The sequence below is a fragment of the Podarcis muralis genome, chromosome 9, assembly GCF_964188315.1.
Source record: "Podarcis muralis chromosome 9, rPodMur119.hap1.1, whole genome shotgun sequence".
Classification (NCBI taxonomy): Eukaryota; Metazoa; Chordata; class Lepidosauria; order Squamata; family Lacertidae; genus Podarcis; species Podarcis muralis.
Window position 1 is genome coordinate 80,241,880 of NC_135663.1, and position 16,709 is coordinate 80,258,588.

A 16,709-nucleotide genomic window follows, 5' to 3' on the forward strand; every position below is an offset into this window, starting at 1 on the left:
AAATTCTGAAAGTGTGGCCCAGAGGAAAAAGTTTGAGAATGAGTACTCTAACCAGTAATATTAAATATATTGACAATTTCTCTGACCAATATGCTGCCTGCTTCCTCTCTTCCTTTTACTTCCACCTTTGGACTTGCCTTCTGCACCTTCTTAGCTTTGTCTTCTCCAATAACTGCTCTGTCTTCAACTTCTCTGCTGCAGAATTTCTTCGGCCAGACCACCACTTTGCAGATTCTTTTGCTTCAAACTTGCTGCATTAAAGCTATTGCTTAATGACAGTGAAAATATGGATTCCAGTTGCAACAAGTGTAAAAACTGTAGCACTTGACCATCATGTGTACTAAAAATTCTGGCATCTGACAGACTTCATGGCAAGGCATATGATCACTATGAACTTTCAAGAAGAGGCACCCAGCCAGCCACTTTCTCAACAGGGCTTTCTCTCACAAAGAGAAAGAGCCCAGTTAGTCATTGTAAAGTCATTTCTTCACTGCAAGTTGGAGCTGTCAGTTACAGAACTGCACCACTTCCTTTGCTCCCCTTCTTGGAATAAGCAGCAGCCTTTAATACTCGCTAAAACCTCACTAAAAAGGAACTGCAAGTGGCCTTCCCAAGTTGTGAGTTTTGTTTCTCTTTCCCCTTTCCTCCTTGCTTCTGCTGCAAATAGTCTGGGCTGATGCTATTAAAGCAAATTATCCAGTTTATAACTATATGGCTGCTTCTGTCTTCCTGGTTGCAAAATCTTGCTTTGCAACACCCCTCTCCTCCCTGCCTGGACAGTTTGAAGATTACAAAAACGTATCAAATGGCAACACACACCACACACCACACACACACACACACACACACAGAGAGAGAGAGAGAGAGAGAGAGAGAGAGAGAGAGAGAGAGAGAGAGAGAGAGAGAGAGAGAGAGTCTCCCAGGTCTCTAAGGTGGATGCAAAAGTGACCCAAAAACCTCTGAGGCAGGATCTTTCTCATCCTTACCAAGTAAGGAACAGCAAATTCTGGCAGCTAATCTTCCTTTAAAAGGCTTTGTTTGTCTTGTTGCTGTTGATTACTACTACAGTTGCTGATTACAACTGTGCACTAAAACTTATATTTGCAAATTCTCCATCCTGAGGACAAATGATTGGCCACTCTTTTACAACACTACTTCCAAATATCCTGAAGGCCAGTCAGTTGTAAAGCATCACACACTCCAGCAAAGATTCAGTTTCTGGCATGGCCAAGCCAGCTTCCTGCTGAGGTCATGAACTTTGTGTTAGATAGCAGATGGACGGCCAACTCCCTCAACTCACCCCTCTCATTGTCCATTCTGGGTTGTCCAACCACTGCCACAGTGTCTTTTCTCCTGGCAGATAAAGAGGAGCGGACGATAGCAAAGGTTGCAAGGTTTTTAGCTGGGGGAAAATAAGATCCACTGTTTGACTGATGATTCAGGACCCTAAACTGTGTTTTATTATAATTGACTTTTATTGTGTTTTGTGTACATCGTAATGCTTTTTTATTGCTATGGCCAATGGCTAACACAAATAAAGTTTCATTCATTCATTCACCAGTAGTTAGAAGACGAAGCTCAGAGTTGAGAGTGGAGTTAGGTGAGCTAGAAGATGGAAGATGGCAGGCTGCAGGCTGGGCAGAGCCAGGCTTGATTTCTGCTGGAATCCAAGGCTGCGGCTCTGGAAGAAGCAAGACCCTCTTGGGTGCTAATGCTGTGAGCCCCTCCATCATAGGCTCAATATCTTTATATCTTTCAATATTGTTATGAGTTTGTGGGCACCTTGACTCCCCTGAATTCCTGGGTCTAGTGGGTGTTGGAGTTTAATCAATGATTGGAGCATTAAGATGGGCTGCCAGGTATTGAGTTTAGCAGTGCCAAAATACAGGCCAAATCAGTTTTTCCTTGCTCAAGAAATTGCCTGGGAGAAGGGGGGCCATCAGCAGGGAACAAAGGCAGGCTGATGAGCCAGAAGCAAAGATGGCAGAGGGGCCCTTCTCCCTGAGCTCTGTGTTAGTTAGCGGAGAAAAAGGCAGAAGTGGTCGTGTTTCAGGATTGAAGGGGGAAATGTTTTTCAGTCGGTTAGCAGCGATGCAACGGAGAAGCAAGCTAGGCGGCTGCCTGGGAGTCAGGAGTTGTGTGGGTGGGAGAGCAACGTAAGTTTCAGGGCAACAGGCAGGATGGCTGTGTCTGTTTGAAACCAGGGCTGCATCTATGGGAGAAGCAAGACCCTCTTGGAGTGTAAAGCTGGGAGCCCCTCCACTGCAGGCTCAGTTTGTATATATGTGTAAATAAACCATAGATCCTAAAGACACCACAGTCTCTGCTGTGCCTCATTTTCAAAGGAAACACGAACCCTAGGTAAGTGCCCAGAAACTCACACCACTCGGAGATTGGGGTGGTGTGTAACACTATATACAAAAGTAGACTTTTAAACCTTGCTGAAAATCTTGCTGCTCCTGCTGAAATATCTCAACACATACACCTTGATACCTGGCATGGTGCCAGAGAGAACACTTTGAGAATTAATTCTGCTGCAGGAATGACTCCTACTCTGTAATCCTAATCCCACTTACCTAGGGGTAAATCTCATTGAATTCAATGGAATTTACTTCTGAGAAGACGTGGTAAGGGCTGGAGCTACATGCTACGGCTACATATTAATCACTTTCTACTGAACTTTGGATTCTCCCTATCATTTGAAAATTTCTAGACATTACATTTCTTTTGGAGCACAGTTGTGGAATGAGAATGCACACCTTTCTCATGTGGAGCCCATGCTCAGAATGAATTCAGTCTGTCCAGTCAGGGGGCCCATGATTAATAGTTTGAAGTGTTCTTTTGGCTCTAGATCATCCTTTAAATGGGAAAAGATACTGTATTTGTTTCACAAACATAATGATGCTCGTCCACTAAACACTGGACATCGTTCCAGTTATTCTTCATCTTTTTGCCTTTTCCTTTACCTATATGCATGACAACACAGTTTTCATCAACATTACTAGGTTCCTTGCTTCTCCAGAACCTGAAAGAGAAGACAATTAATGAAAGAAGGATGCAAAGCTAGGATTTAATAGACAAGCCCTGTACATTGGTCCAAATATCACAAGGCATACCCAAGGCTCATTAAACTTTGGGTTCTCAGGAAATCAAAGAGGTCTCCAACGAACAAGTCAAGAAGGGCAGAAATGGAGCTATTTTGAGAGTTTAGTTTTCAGACGCCAAGATGGAGAACAACAACAAACGGATAATAGAAGCATAAAAAATGATGTTTTGGACTTAGGACCCCAAAGAAAGATCGTGCTGAACAAGCAGGACATATCCAAGGAAAATAACAATGTAAATATGCTTCTCATGGAATAAGAAAATACTTACCTCAAGATATTCTCATAGACCTGGCTCTGCCTGAATTTGGAGAAGCCGGCTTGACTGGAGTCTGAATGACTTCAGGCTGCCTCTCTAATTGCTACCAGGGACACCAGCGCTGGTGAATATGTTTTTTATGTAATCCTCTCTCTCTCTATTTTTACTTCTATATTGTGACAGGATTGTAGATTTCTTGTTTATGGGTACGTTGGTGGTGGCGGCGGCAAGGAAAAATAGGTATATAGCTACGCCACGCATTGCACCAATCCCCCTCACCCCACCAAATCTCTATTTGCCTTTTAAAAAATACTCTATTAATTTCGCACATAGTTTAGAAAACAATAAAGGACAGTTGGGGAGAAATGGTGAATAATGTTTGGATGGACAGTAGATGTAAATAATATAGATGACTAGTATATCTTATATGTCACAGAAGGAATATAAACATAGGAAATGAGCTAAAAAGATGGGGAAACTGGGACACATACAATTATCAATATAACTCTACAAAAACCCTACCATTTCCACATACTCCACATATATGCTGAAGCTGCTGTCAAGGAGTGTGGCAGCTGTGCCCTGTTGGTATTTTCAAGAAGATCTCTCCAAATTGCCCCAAAGCTTTCTGGCTTAATCCTACCAGACAATAAACTAACACGCCATGTAAGTTTTTCCTGTATAGCTGTTCTCCCACCATTTTCCAATGTCCCATTCCTCTAATATCTTCTATAGTAGCACATGCTGCCACTAGTAAAACAAAGTAAATAGTTTTATTTCTGAATTTTTCTACCTTCAAATATCGGTAAGTTTGAGGTATGGCTTGAACAGGTTCTCTAAGAATATTCCTTATTTCAACAAGAACAAAAATTGAACCAGAACATCTGAGACTGAGGGCACTCCCACCACAAATGAAAATATGTTCCTTTTTTTGGCCTTTTGTGAAGACACACATAATATTGGATTTGATTGGAGCTCCTGCACATGAAAGCAAACCCTAGCACCTAACTTTGTAAAAAGTATTCACTCCAGAATGCTGTGAACTACCAAAATAAAGAACAAGGGTTGTGTCACAGTGCTATCCCTATCCCACGACTGTTTGGTGAGAGGAAATATGGAGAGTTTGAAATTCCCTGCCAAACCCCTGGGGCCCTGGTTGCCTGAGCACCCACAAAATTCCCCATGAAAGGGCCAGGCACTCACAAATTTCAGTGCCAGGCCCGTAAACGCTGCATGACACCCATGTCCCTGGGCACCCACGGTCACAGGGCCAAGCTGGCACTCCTGGCCTTCTGCAACACAAAGCAGTATTTGCTCGACCTCAGCTGCCATCCCAATCTGCAATGTGCCTATGAAGCACATTTGAAAAGCACAATATAAATGCTAAATATAACTATTAATATGTAAGCATTACTCACATTAGCATGGGGTCAAGAGGAGTCTCATCCACCCAATGCCATTGATCTGTTCCCTTCTGATTTGTGAGACCGATACAAAAATTTTCCACTTGACTGTTCTGGGTATGGTTTGTAAGGAAACCCTGCACAAAAATTTGAACCAAACTTTCAGTTAATAGCAGTCTATACAGGTTAGCTGTCTTTGTGGAGCAGAGATCTTTGAGGATCCTTTTGTGTCAAACAAACCCCAAACCCAAGGCTGCCTGTCGTAGCATGTAAACACCAATGCAACTAAAGACCACAAATATAGCTGAGTGGTGGGAGATAGAAATGCTTCTTCTTCTAACATGCTGCTTCCAGGCATGATAAATGTAGCACAAGCTTCCCCAGCCTGGAACCCTTCTGTTGTTGTTGGACGGCTCCCATCATCCCTGCCCAATGGTCATGTTGGAGGGCACCAGGTTGGGGAAGGCTGACCTACGGTAGCTCACCCAGCACCACACAGAGTGGGAGAGGGAGGGAAATGGACGGCGCATGCGCATTCAACTTCCTAAAAGCATCCACATCACACAGGAGATAACAGATGCAGTGATAAGAAGAGTGTTCTATTGCCTGGAGAGGTCACTTCCTGGTTCACATGGAGAAGCTGTTCTCAACGGTGCCCAGTGAGGCAGCACTGGGCGTTGACATTTTGCGCCCCTAACAATTTTGCGCCTGAGGCCACCCCCATGCTGTGCCACGGAGCTCACCTGCTCAGCTTCTGAATTTATAATCACCAAGTCGAAGCCCTTCTTCATGCATTCTGCCCTGCTCTTGTTCCAGGTCCTTTCGTCTTTGGAGAAATAGTAGCAGCTGGATCCATATTGCTCTAGGTCCCCCATGCAGCATGACAGCTGTGGTTCTGTAAGGAAAGCAGAGACAACAAGAAGCAACCTGAAATCTTGTTGCAACTGGAAACAGGTCTCTCCCAGCCCTTTTCCAGATCTTTCTTTTGCTATTTTTCATCACATTCCGTTAAGTTGTCCTACTTTTTAAGTTGTACGTTCCATTTGTACTATTGCGCATCCTTTGTTTTGTTTCAAAAATATGCACAGGGAAGGGGCAGAAAATAAGTGGACATGCAGAATTTAAAGGGGTGCAAAGAGTGCTGCTCACAGTGTGCACACTCAACTCACCTTTCCCTTTGGTGAACCATCATTTGTTCTTCTTTTTGCATAAAGGAGTTCAAGGTGGCGTACAGTGTTCTCCCCATCCTCAAAACCCCACCACAGCCATGTGAGGTAGGGTAGGCTCTAACCACTGCACCACATCATTTACTGCTATTAAGATAGTGGGCACTTGTCCTCAGCTGAAAGCTACGCGACAACATTCAGCCTTCTACAGTTCCCCTTTTGAAGCCTGGGAGATTGCACAGGTTGCAGCAGCGATTTCCGGGCTCATCAACAGACAAGTCCCATAAGTGAGGGAAGCAGCTTGGAGTTAAGTCTGCATGTTTATTTCTTAGTTGTTCAAGGGTTTGACTCGCCAGCAGGAATTCACATATTCAGATAGGCACTATAATTCAGATTCCATACGGGGTTTTCAGTGGGGATATAGTCCTAACCTGGCAGGCTTTGTGAACCGCAAATTCACCCCAGGGTAGCTGGGGCAACCCAGTCATCAGATGGGCGGGGTATTTATTTATTTATTTATTTATTTATTTATTTATTTATTTTTATTTTTATTTTATTTTTTATTGCTGGAATGCTGACTGTCTGGGAGAATGGGTGGAAAACTGGGAAGTGGGTGGAATGGAGTATTTGGGGAAAGGGCATGGCCAGCTGCCTAGAATACTGAAGAGGACCAGGCCACATTGCAGCATTTCCTTGCAGCTCCCACTTGTGTTATGTGGTTCTCAAAACACTGGAACCAGTGCTTTTTTCTGGGAGTACTCAACAGTACACAGTAAAAAATGAAGTGTGGTTTTATCACCACCACTTTTATTATGGGAGAATATGCAACTTTTTTCTTTTGGCAGAAGTGAGTAAAACTTGCAGACATATTAGCCCCTCTGGAGTGGATCAAGGCAAATACATTCAGGAATTTTAATGTGAGACACATTTAAATGTTGTTGTTGTTGTTGTTGTTGTTGTTGTTTTAAAAAGAAACCACTTATATATTTTAAAAACTTTTTGGCAGACTATTCCAACTGCATTTCTGGATCAATTCCTGCTTTTAAGGGGCTCCTTTAAATAGGGGGTGGCTCGCTACTTTTTATTTTAAAGCGTCTAACCTTTAGTCACATACTGACGCGGGTGGCGCTGTGGGTAAAAGCCTCAGCGCCTAGGGCTTGCCGATCGAAAGGTCGGCGGTTCGAATCCCCGCGGCGGGGTGCGCTCCCGTTGCTCGGTCCCAGCGCCTGCCAACCTAGCAGTTCGAAAGCAGCCCCGGGTGCAAGTAGATAAATAGGGACCGCTTACTGGCAGGAAGGTAAACGGCGTTTCCGTGTGCTGCGCTGGCTCGCCAGAGCAGCTTCGTCACGCTGGCCATGTGACCCGGAAGTGTCTCCGGACAGCGCTGGCCCCCGGCCTCTTGAGTGAGATGGGCGCACAACCCTAGAGTCTGGCAAGACTGGCCCATACGGGCAGGGGTACCTTTACCTTTACCTTTACGGTGGCTTCCTTTGTTGCCCATCAGATCCTCTAATTCATAGTGACTCACCTTTTCCTTCAGGTCTCTTCAGGAGGCAATTCCATTCTGTTGATTTCTGAAACTGGCTTTTGAGGAATCCCTTCTTTGGACTTCCTTTGATGATAACTGGGAAAAGGGAATGAACAGCAGCACCATATAATACTGCAGAGTCCAAGAAAAAAGGCTTGGCCGTAGAAGGAGGTGTTAACACAGTGATGAACCCCTGAACAGTCTGGAATTGGGCACCTCTGCAGTAAATCCTGAATGGACGGACATATTCAAAAATGCCAGATCAGCTGCCACTGCCTAGTTCACTAAAAACTACAGTGGTACCTCGGGTTACATACGCTTCAGGTTACAGACTCCGCTAACCCAGAAATAGTACCTCGGGTTAAGAACTTTGCTTCAGGATGAGAACAGAAATTGTGCAGCGGCAGCAGCAGCGGGAGGCCCCACTAGCCAAAGTGGTGCTTCAGGTTAAGAACAGTTTCAGCTTAGGAACAGATCTCCAAAACGAATTAAGTTCTTAACCCAAAGTACCGCTGTACTGATTATTTAAGATTAGCAGGCACCACTCTCTCACATAATGATGCATTCACTGTATCCTCAACCAAACCAGTGACTTCCCTTTGGATAATCTGAATCAGCCATGATGGTCAAGAGAGCAAGTGATATATCAAACCTTTTGGTGCTAGGTTTTTTTTAAAAAAGGAGATTACCTGAATGGATGGGAAACAGTGAGTGAATATGAATGAGGATTCTGTTTAATTATGTTAGTGCACCCCTCATCACAACATGTCCGATCCAAACTTCATCAATTTGAAGGGCATTTGTCAGCTGGAGAGCTTTTGGGTTCTGTCATACTCTCTGCTAAAGGGAGAGAATACCTACTAAGTCTACTTACATTTAGCAGGCTTTATTTCTCCCTGCTTTACTCAGAAATTTTACGCAACCATTTAGCAGAATCTTCCCCTTTCTCTTAAGTTCAGTTTGCTTTTTACTCACCAATGATGAAAACAAGAAGGATGACGAAGAGCAACATCAAAAACCCTGACACCACCCACGGAAACCAGGGCTTGCATTTCTGGAATGTACTAAGTGGTTTTTCGCTTCCTGAAGATGCTGAAAAGTGAAAATGTCACCATTACAAAGGTAAAGGGTACTTACTCAAATGCACTCAGTGCAAGCTAGTTAACCCTTAAAATGTCTAATCATGCTGTTGCATCACTGTTGCACTCGCAGTCACACTGGCTGAAGAATAATGACCTATGGGAAAGCTAGTTCTGTGCACTAGAAACCATATGTCAACAGCCGTCTGTAAAGTGCGACAAGACTCTCTGTTGCTTGGGGGACATAATGACTCAGTAGCAATGACTTAGGACCATGCCTTAGTAGTAGAGGACATGTTTTTCAGGCAAAAATCCCAGGTTTGATCCCTGACATTTCCATTTAGGGCTGTGAAATCTGGAATATCACTGCCAGTCAGCATAGATGGTCTAGAGCAGAGGGACCCTCCCCATTATGTTGGAGCCTCCAACCTCTGGCCATGGGGAAGACAGTTGGCTGGGGATGATGAGAACAAGGGGTTCAGAACATCTGGGGGCCGGCCAATGACATGACTGTCTAAAATAGCTTCTTATGTGCCTGCTCTGCACTTCTCATATACACAAATGCCTTGTGACTATGAATCATTTTTTAAAAATCCACTGCCCGCAGATTTTTGGGGAAGATTACAAATTCTCTATAGGCCACTTATGCAAATTGGTTTTTGAGTGTATTTCCCCATTAACTATAATTCTGCTGGGCATTAGCACATCATGCAAGTTGATTCTGCTTGGCAGCCGGAAATTTGTGGAATGCTGGTGTTCAAAAAAGCTGACATGCACATTCGCGTGTATGGAATATTGGGGAAGTGGGGCTTTTTAGCCAAAAATAGCCTTTTGTTCATTTCTCAGACCCACCAGTCCAGAAGAGATGTGCACCATTCCTGTTTCTGCCTCTGAAGCCATTTTTTGCTTGATGCTTGCCAGTTAAGTTGCAGCTTCTCTAGTCTGCTTGATGAATGCTCTAAAAGGAAAAGGCTCCTTGTGCCATCTTCTTGAAGGTTACGTGTCTCCAGATGGAAATCCCAAGAAAGGTTTTAAAGTGCCATACTTTTATGGGCAAGCAGCCCATGGCATACGAACATGAGATGGAAGAAAGAGTCCACCTCATCCAGCAGCCATTTCCCACAGAGGCCAGACAGCCAGATGCCAACAGCGCTCTCTCCCCTCGTGCTCCCCAGACTAGTATGCAGTGGCAGACCGTCTCCAGTACTCAGTGCCAAGCGTGGCCGTCACACCTTTCAATGGAGGTCACTTTCCCAGTTTGAATATGACAACATGGCCTTTACCGTTGTGAATTTGTCTTACTTCCCCACCTAGTGCTCGCGACTTCCACACTTCAGCCATGCACTCTGTGCAGAAGTACACTCTTGTCTGCTCCAAACCTCTTGCCAGCCAGCTTCCTAAAGATGACCTTGAGTTCTGGTATTGTTGGAGATGGAGGAAAACTTATTCATGTCCACTTTTTCCACATATCCACTTTATATACCTCTTATCATGCCTTTTCCCCAAATGAAGAAGCCCTAAGCATGATAACCTTTCCTCAGGGAAAAGGTTTTCTGCCCCCAATCTGAGTCAGCCACCCCAAGGGCCTAGGTACCATGACTAGCAAATGTCAGACCAACCAGGCAGGGTCTTCCCTTTGGCAGAGTCCTCTTTGGAGAATCGCTCCTTCAGAAAGCCTGCCATGACCATTCCCTTTGAGCTCTTAGGAAAATCAGTGGGGTGGGGTGAAATTTTTCATAGGGGAACAGTGAAGGCCAGAGGCTTATGAGGGAGATTTGCGGGGGGACGGGGACATTGTGCACATGAACATCGCGCTTCCCTCCCTAACCTGGGGAGAAGCCTCCTGGGCTTTGGGAAGGAGGCAACAGGCCTCTGACAGGATGCTGTCCTTCCCAAAGCCAGGAGAGCTCTTGGACCCCATCAGGGCACCGGGCCTTATTCCCTGGGCTTTGGGTAGGAGGTGCAAGGGAAACATTTAGGGGACTAGCCTAGAACCCCTAGTCCATTGTCCAGAACCTCTGTGATGCGTTTTTAGACGTGGAGGAAGGCACTTCTACATGGGGTCTGGCAGGGGGGCAGTCTGAAAGATTGAGTGCTGCAGCTCAGACCCTCGATGGCTCTCACCAGCCAGGGCAGAAAACTGGCAGGGAGGGAGGATTTTGCTAGAACTTTTTGCTACTCTAGCTCCAGGATGATGTAGCTGAGGGGGCCCAAAGATCAGGCCCCTCAGGGATCCAAAGGGCTTTGGATCTAGCAGATATTTTGAATCCTGCTTTGAAGCACCCAGTTTTGTAGCTTTCTGCTCTACTGCGTATGAAAGATCTGATGGTGGCTGCTTACTGCCTGCCCAGGCAAGCCTAGGGTCTCTTCCACGATGAAGCACCCCCTTTCCATCGGCCAGCAGAGGTCATTGAAGCAGAGGTCAGTGGGAGCAGATGGCATACAATCCAACCAATTTTGATCGGGCTTGTTTATGGATTTTTATTTTGCAAGTTGTCTTGAAAGCTCTGCTGAGATCATTAAGTCCAAAGTGTAAATTTAAGAAATAACGACACCAGCCAGTAATAATAATCTACCAGAGACCATTAAAGTGAGGCACACCTGAAGGTCTCCATCTTACTTCTTAAGCATTTTCTAATCTCACATTTATCAGAAAGGAATGGATGGCAACCAAGTGGCAAAAATATAAATGCACCTCCCTTCCTCAAGTTTCTGTGTGTGTTTGTTAATCTCTGACAAAGGAAGCTGCACTATTCTGATCCAGGCTGTACTGTTTCCTCCAACTGGCAAATTCCCACATATCCCAAGAGAGTAATGGGATTACACAGGGGTCAGCAAGGTTTACCTCACCTGGGCCCAGATCCCTCCATGGGCTGGATTGTGCGTGCGCCCGTGATTTCCAGCGTCTGCGTCGACATGGCTTCTGGCGCCATGGAAGCGAGTCCCCACGCTGCGCCGGTTTAGCGCAGCACACGGGGACTCGCCGAGCAGGTGGCTCGGTTCGTGGGTGGCTCATGGGCTGGTTAAATGACCCCCGTGGGCCACTTGTGGCCCATGGGCCTTAGGTTGCCAACCCCTGGGTTTACAGATTGGTTGGTTGGTTGGTTGGTTGCAAGAAAGAATTATTTTGGTCCTATGGAGTGGTTCAATCTTGTAATAAGCATTTTTTGTAATTAAAAAATAGATTGTAAGACTGCTGCCATATTTTCTAACAGCCAGCAATGTTTTCCCACTGCTAGGTTTCCATACTAAAAAAGTATACACTTGTCTGAATTCTGCCTGCTCTGAATTTGAATAGAACAGTAGATCAGAAAACTGAAAGGGTATTCTATAGCCAAGCTGTCCTAAAACAACACAACTGGAGAAGAAGCGCCCAGAGGCTCGTTTCGGTTGCCAACACCCCAGCACACATGCCCTTGCACCCCACCGGCAGATCATTACCTTTGGGTTCAGCAGATGAAGGCCCGTTGTTCTTGAACCTCACTTCAGCATAGGTGACCTCTGAAGTCATTGGAAGAGTCCTTTTCAAAGCTTAAGGTGTAACTGGTGGAAAGAGATTTGCATTTGGTTTGGAGAACAGGTTACAAATGAAAGCTCGTCTAAAGCAAGGGGTTTCTAACTCTCCCTCCCATGAGGGGTCATATTAGGAAGTCTTTGTTCTTTCAGTACTTCTTCATTTGGAAAGCTCCACAAGAGTTGAAGTGAAATAGGAACTTCCAAGATGGAAAGGGGAAGTCCTACCAGCCCAGTCCCCCAAATTAAAAGGCAATCTTCGCAGTGATTGGCCACTGTCTCTGCCTTGCCCTGGGCTCACCCCTCCCTTCCCTCAGATTGTGCCACATTTCTGGTCAATGCAAAGCGGAAATAACGTCAGTTTACCAGAAATAGAATAAAACGAGGAAATGGAAGACAAGACTATCTTAGGCCATCTGAAATCATGGTGTAGTTATGGGTTGGTAGAGATAAGGAGTATTTTCAAAAACGAGTATTTTAAATCCTGTAACAAAATAAGCAGTGAAATAGGAGGGCCATGTCCACAATTTTTCAATATTTACAATTAAGAAATATAGCTAATTGCTTAATGACAAAATATTGCCCATTGTGGGATGCTACAGATGTGGAAAGCCTGGTGGTAAAGAAGAAGATCAAAGTTACTGAGTAAAGGTCGGCAGTTCGAATCCCCGCGGCAGGGTGTGCTCCCGTTGCTCGGTCCCAGCGCCTGCCAACCTAGCAGTTCGAAAGCACTCCCGGGTGCAAGTAGATAAATAGGGATCGCTTACCAGCGGGAAGGTAAACGGCGTTTCCGTGTGCGGCTCTGGCTCGCCAGATGCAGCTTGTCACGCTGGCCACGTGACCCGGAAGTGTTTGCGGACAGCGCTGGCCCCTGGCCTCTTAAGTGAGATGGGCGCACAACCCCAGAGTCTGTCAAGACTGGCCCGTACGGGCAGGGGTACCTTTACCTTTACCTTTTTAAAGGGCATGGACTTTCTATGAGCTGTGATGCTTCTGCTACTGCACATCAAACTAAATGGGAAGAAAACCTGGACTGTGAGATTACAGCTGTCAGTGGAGGTGGCACACTGTCCCACAGCAAACTTTTAGTACTACTCTTAAATAATGTTTTGTAAATTTCTGTTTTGTTGGCACTTGGGCTAGGCTAAACCAAATATATCCAGGGGCAAATAATAAATGTTGGGAATATGATACATCAAATGCCAATATGCTCCGTATGTTTCAGTAATACTGCAAAATAAAGACTTTCCGGACAAATATCTTGAATGAATGGTGAATTTTATATTGTTGTACGCGCCCTGGGACCTTCAGGTGAAAGGCAGGTAAGAAACATAATGACAATAATGGTTGGGGCACATATTAGACAGTCATCTTGGAAAATTTCAAAATGCAATGATATACAGTGGTACCTCGGTTTACAAACTTAATCCGTTCCGGAAGTCCGTTCTTAAACCAAAACCGTTCTTAAACTGAGGTGTGCTTTCCCTAATGAGGCCTCGCGCCACCGGTGCCCTTCCACCATTTGGATTCCATTCTTAGGTCAAGGTAAAGTTCTCAAACCAAGACACTATTTTCGGTTTGGCAGAGTTTGTAAACCAAATCGTTCTTAAACTGGACTGTTCTTAAACCGAGGTACCACTGTACTAGGCAAACAATATGCAGAAAGGAATTAAACTGAATCACATTTGCCCACCAGATGGCAGCACATCATTAAAACAGTGTCCTGTGGGACGTAACGTTGACAGGTGCAGAGAAAGGGCATTATTTAAGTTATTCCTCTGCCACGGTGCTAATTCCCTGATTCAGGGGAACTTTCCAAGACTTGGGCAATGGATGTGACTATTTGTTGTGCATGGCCCACTTATTTCCCTTTTTTTGCAGGGATATCACTTTTCCAAGTTACAGGATGTGTGAGAAGCCTCACAAGAGGTGCACTGCTTCACTGTCACGAGTGGGATGGCAACAGTGGCAGAACCAGCGCTCCCCCCGCCCCCAATTGCAGGTTTCCCATGCACTGCATCGCAACACCTGAAGAATGCTTTAACCTCCCATTTCAGATTGAGAATCCATCCACCGTTAAGCTCAACATAGCATCCAGATTAATGTTTTAAACTCTTCTCTATCATTTTCCTTCTCTCTCCCTCTCTGTGCTTACCTTTACTACAGGCAAATTCATCTGGCAATCTTCCTCCTCCAATAAATAAGGAGTTGGGAGAATGAAGAGCTCATCTTGAAGGTCTTGGCAGACACCGCCAACCGGGAAAGCTTACCTTCAGCCCTTGCTATGGGTAAGGTGGTGAGAGTTTGCTCTTGATGGGCTTATACTCCCTCTGAAAAAGTGGGTACGCAGCTCGGTGTCATTTCTGGAGCCTTTGCTGTCGCTTGAGGCTCAGCTGGCCTTGGTGGCCTGGAGCACCTTCCATCAGCTTTAGCTGGTGACAGAGCTGTGCCCCTATCTGGACAGAGATAGCCCAACCACTGTCTTCAATGCTCTGGTAATCTCTTTAGATTAAGGGACGCGGGTGGCGCTGTGGTCTAAACCACTGAGCCTCTTGGACTTGCTGATCAAAAGGTTGGCAGTTCGAATCCCCACAATGGGGTGAGCTCCCGTTGCTCAGTCCCAGCTGCTGCCAACCTAGCAGTTCAAAAGCACGCCAAAAAGTGCAAGTAGATAAATAGGTACTGCTTCGGCGGGAAGGTAAACGGCATTTCCGTGCGCTGCTCTGGTTCGCCAGAAGCGGCTTAGTCCTACTGGCCACATGACCTAGAAAGCTGTCTGTGGACAAACGCCAGCACCCTCTGCCTGTAAAGCGAGATGAGCGCCGCAACCTGAGTCCTCTGCAACTGGATTTAACCAACAGGGGTCCTTTACCTTTTAATCTCTTATATTACTGCAATGCATTATATGTAAGGCTGCCTTTGAAGGTGGTTCTGAAACATAGGCGCCGACTCCATGGGGCCTGAGGGGGCCCGAGCCCCCTCAAAAATTTTATTGGGGGGGCTCCGCCCCCCCAATAATTAAAAAAATTATCGCACGCCTTGGCTCCCTCGTCGCGCGCCTTGGCTCCCGCGGCCGGCGAGGGGAGCCCGGGCCGCGCGCGGCTGCTGCTGCCGCCACCGCCTCTCCTGGGGGTGCGCTGCGGGTGCGCGAGGGAGGAGGGCGGCCCCCGGGGGCTGGGAGAGCCGGGCTGCCGTGGCCGAGAGGGCTGCTCTGCCGGGCGCCGCTGACATAATTTAAGCAAATTATCGCGCGCCTTGGCTCCCGCGGCCGGCGAGGGGAGCCCGGGCCGCGCGCGGCTGCTGCTGCCGCCGCCGTTTGTGGTCATGGCGGAGCTGCCGCCTAGGGAGGAGGGGAGAGGGGGCTGGCGGGGGGGGCAGGCGGTGAAGGGGGCTTGGCTGCTCGCTCTCTCTCTCTCTCTCTCTCTCTCGGGCTCTCTCTCTCTCGGGCTCTTCCCGCCCAGGGCTTGTGGGCATCTGCTCTGAGACGAAGATGGAGGTGACTTCCCTTAAAGGTCATGGAATCATAGAGGTGGAAGGGACCCAAAGGTCATCCAGTCCAACCCCCAGCAATTCAGGACTCACAGCTAAAGCATCCCTGGCAGATGCCCCCCCCCCAACCTCTCCCTAAAAGCCCCTTCCCCTGTCTGACTGCTCTCACCACCAGAAAGGCCTTCCTAATCTTTTGTGGGAATCTCATTAAGCCTACAGAGCTATATATGCAAATGGATCTACTTATTCTTTCCCTTGAAGATACATTGATTCGTTTGTTACTGTGGTTTCGATCAATACTTTCCAAAGATCTTTACATTTGTCCATGCATGATCTTTGTCTGAAAGCTCATGGGTTGCAGGAGTTGTCATAGGAGGTTATATTTTTGTCCTTCCAACTGTTATGGAAATTACAGGGGGGGGGCATCTTTAAAGTTGTTAAATGTTGCAAATATTATGCCTGAATGTACCCTTTCAACTTGACAGCTCAGGGAAGTTACCTAGATAAAATCCTGTAACACAATGTATCAGCCTTAATCATTTTGCAGATGTTAAGGCGGGGGGCAGAGCCTGCAGCCACCATCCCTTTCCGGTGGGGAGGGGGCAGAGGAAAGACAGGAAGCTTTTCCCTGCAGAGTTAGACCCCTTGGCTGCGTGGTCCTCGGGTCCCTTCAAACTCCTGGGCGTTTTGCTGGTGGGGGGCTGCGTGGGGGCCTGGGCGATGTCAGAAGAGGAAGCTTGCAGGCCTGGTTGTCTGTTGGGGGCAGCAGGAAGAGGCGGAGGGCAGGATGTGCAGCCCCTGCCTGGCTTTCCTGTGGGACCAAGGAAGCGGCTGGGGGGGGGGGACTTTGTTGCGGAGGCGGCAGTGTGGGAACGCCAGTCCCAAGGGCAGCCTCTGGGGTCTGGGTGCTGCTGCCTGTCTCCTGCCATGGACTTGGCGGGGGGGGTGTACTATTGGGCTGGCAGAGACTTAACGGGGGGGCTGCCTCTCCCAGCCAAAGCTGACCCACAAAATTGCAACCCAGTGTGTGTGTTTGTGTGGGGGGGGAACCAGCCTGCGCAGGGTAAGCCCCGATGGGGCTCCTGGGCTCCTTCTGATGCATGAACATTGGAGGTTGTCCTTTACAGCTCAGCTCCCCAAGGGGCTCAAAGCCTCCCAAGTCCATTAT

General features: G+C 46.8%; 1 protein-coding gene across 1 annotated transcript; it reads right to left on the reverse strand.

Moving 5' to 3' along the window:
- Positions 1-1,452: 1,452 nt before the first annotated feature.
- Positions 1,453-12,647, reverse strand: LOC114604240 (C-type lectin domain family 4 member A). Its single transcript, XM_028744174.2, has 6 exons — positions 11,981-12,647; positions 8,436-8,552; positions 7,461-7,556; positions 5,510-5,661; positions 4,782-4,903; positions 1,453-3,025 (listed from the first exon to the last, which is right to left on the reverse strand). The coding sequence occupies exons 1-6, from the start codon at positions 12,048-12,050 to the stop codon at positions 2,860-2,862; spliced, it is 723 nt and encodes a 240-aa protein (XP_028600007.2). The 5' UTR covers positions 12,051-12,647; the 3' UTR covers positions 1,453-2,859.
- Between the last annotated feature and the right edge of the window lie 4,062 nt (positions 12,648-16,709).

Bases quoted from the DNA above. Each gene is read 5' to 3' on its own strand.
- LOC114604240 (XM_028744174.2), bottom strand. From the start codon at position 12,050: ATGACTTCAGAGGTCACCTATGCTGAAGTGAGGTTCAAGAACAACGGG. The intron at 8,553-11,980 runs GTAATGATCTGC...TTCACTTTTCAG, and splicing joins TTCATCTGCTGAACCCAAAG to CATCTTCAGGAAGCGAAAAA. The intron at 5,662-7,460 runs GTGAGTCACTAT...CTTTCCTTACAG, and splicing joins GAAGAGACCTGAAGGAAAAG to AACCACAGCTGTCATGCTGC.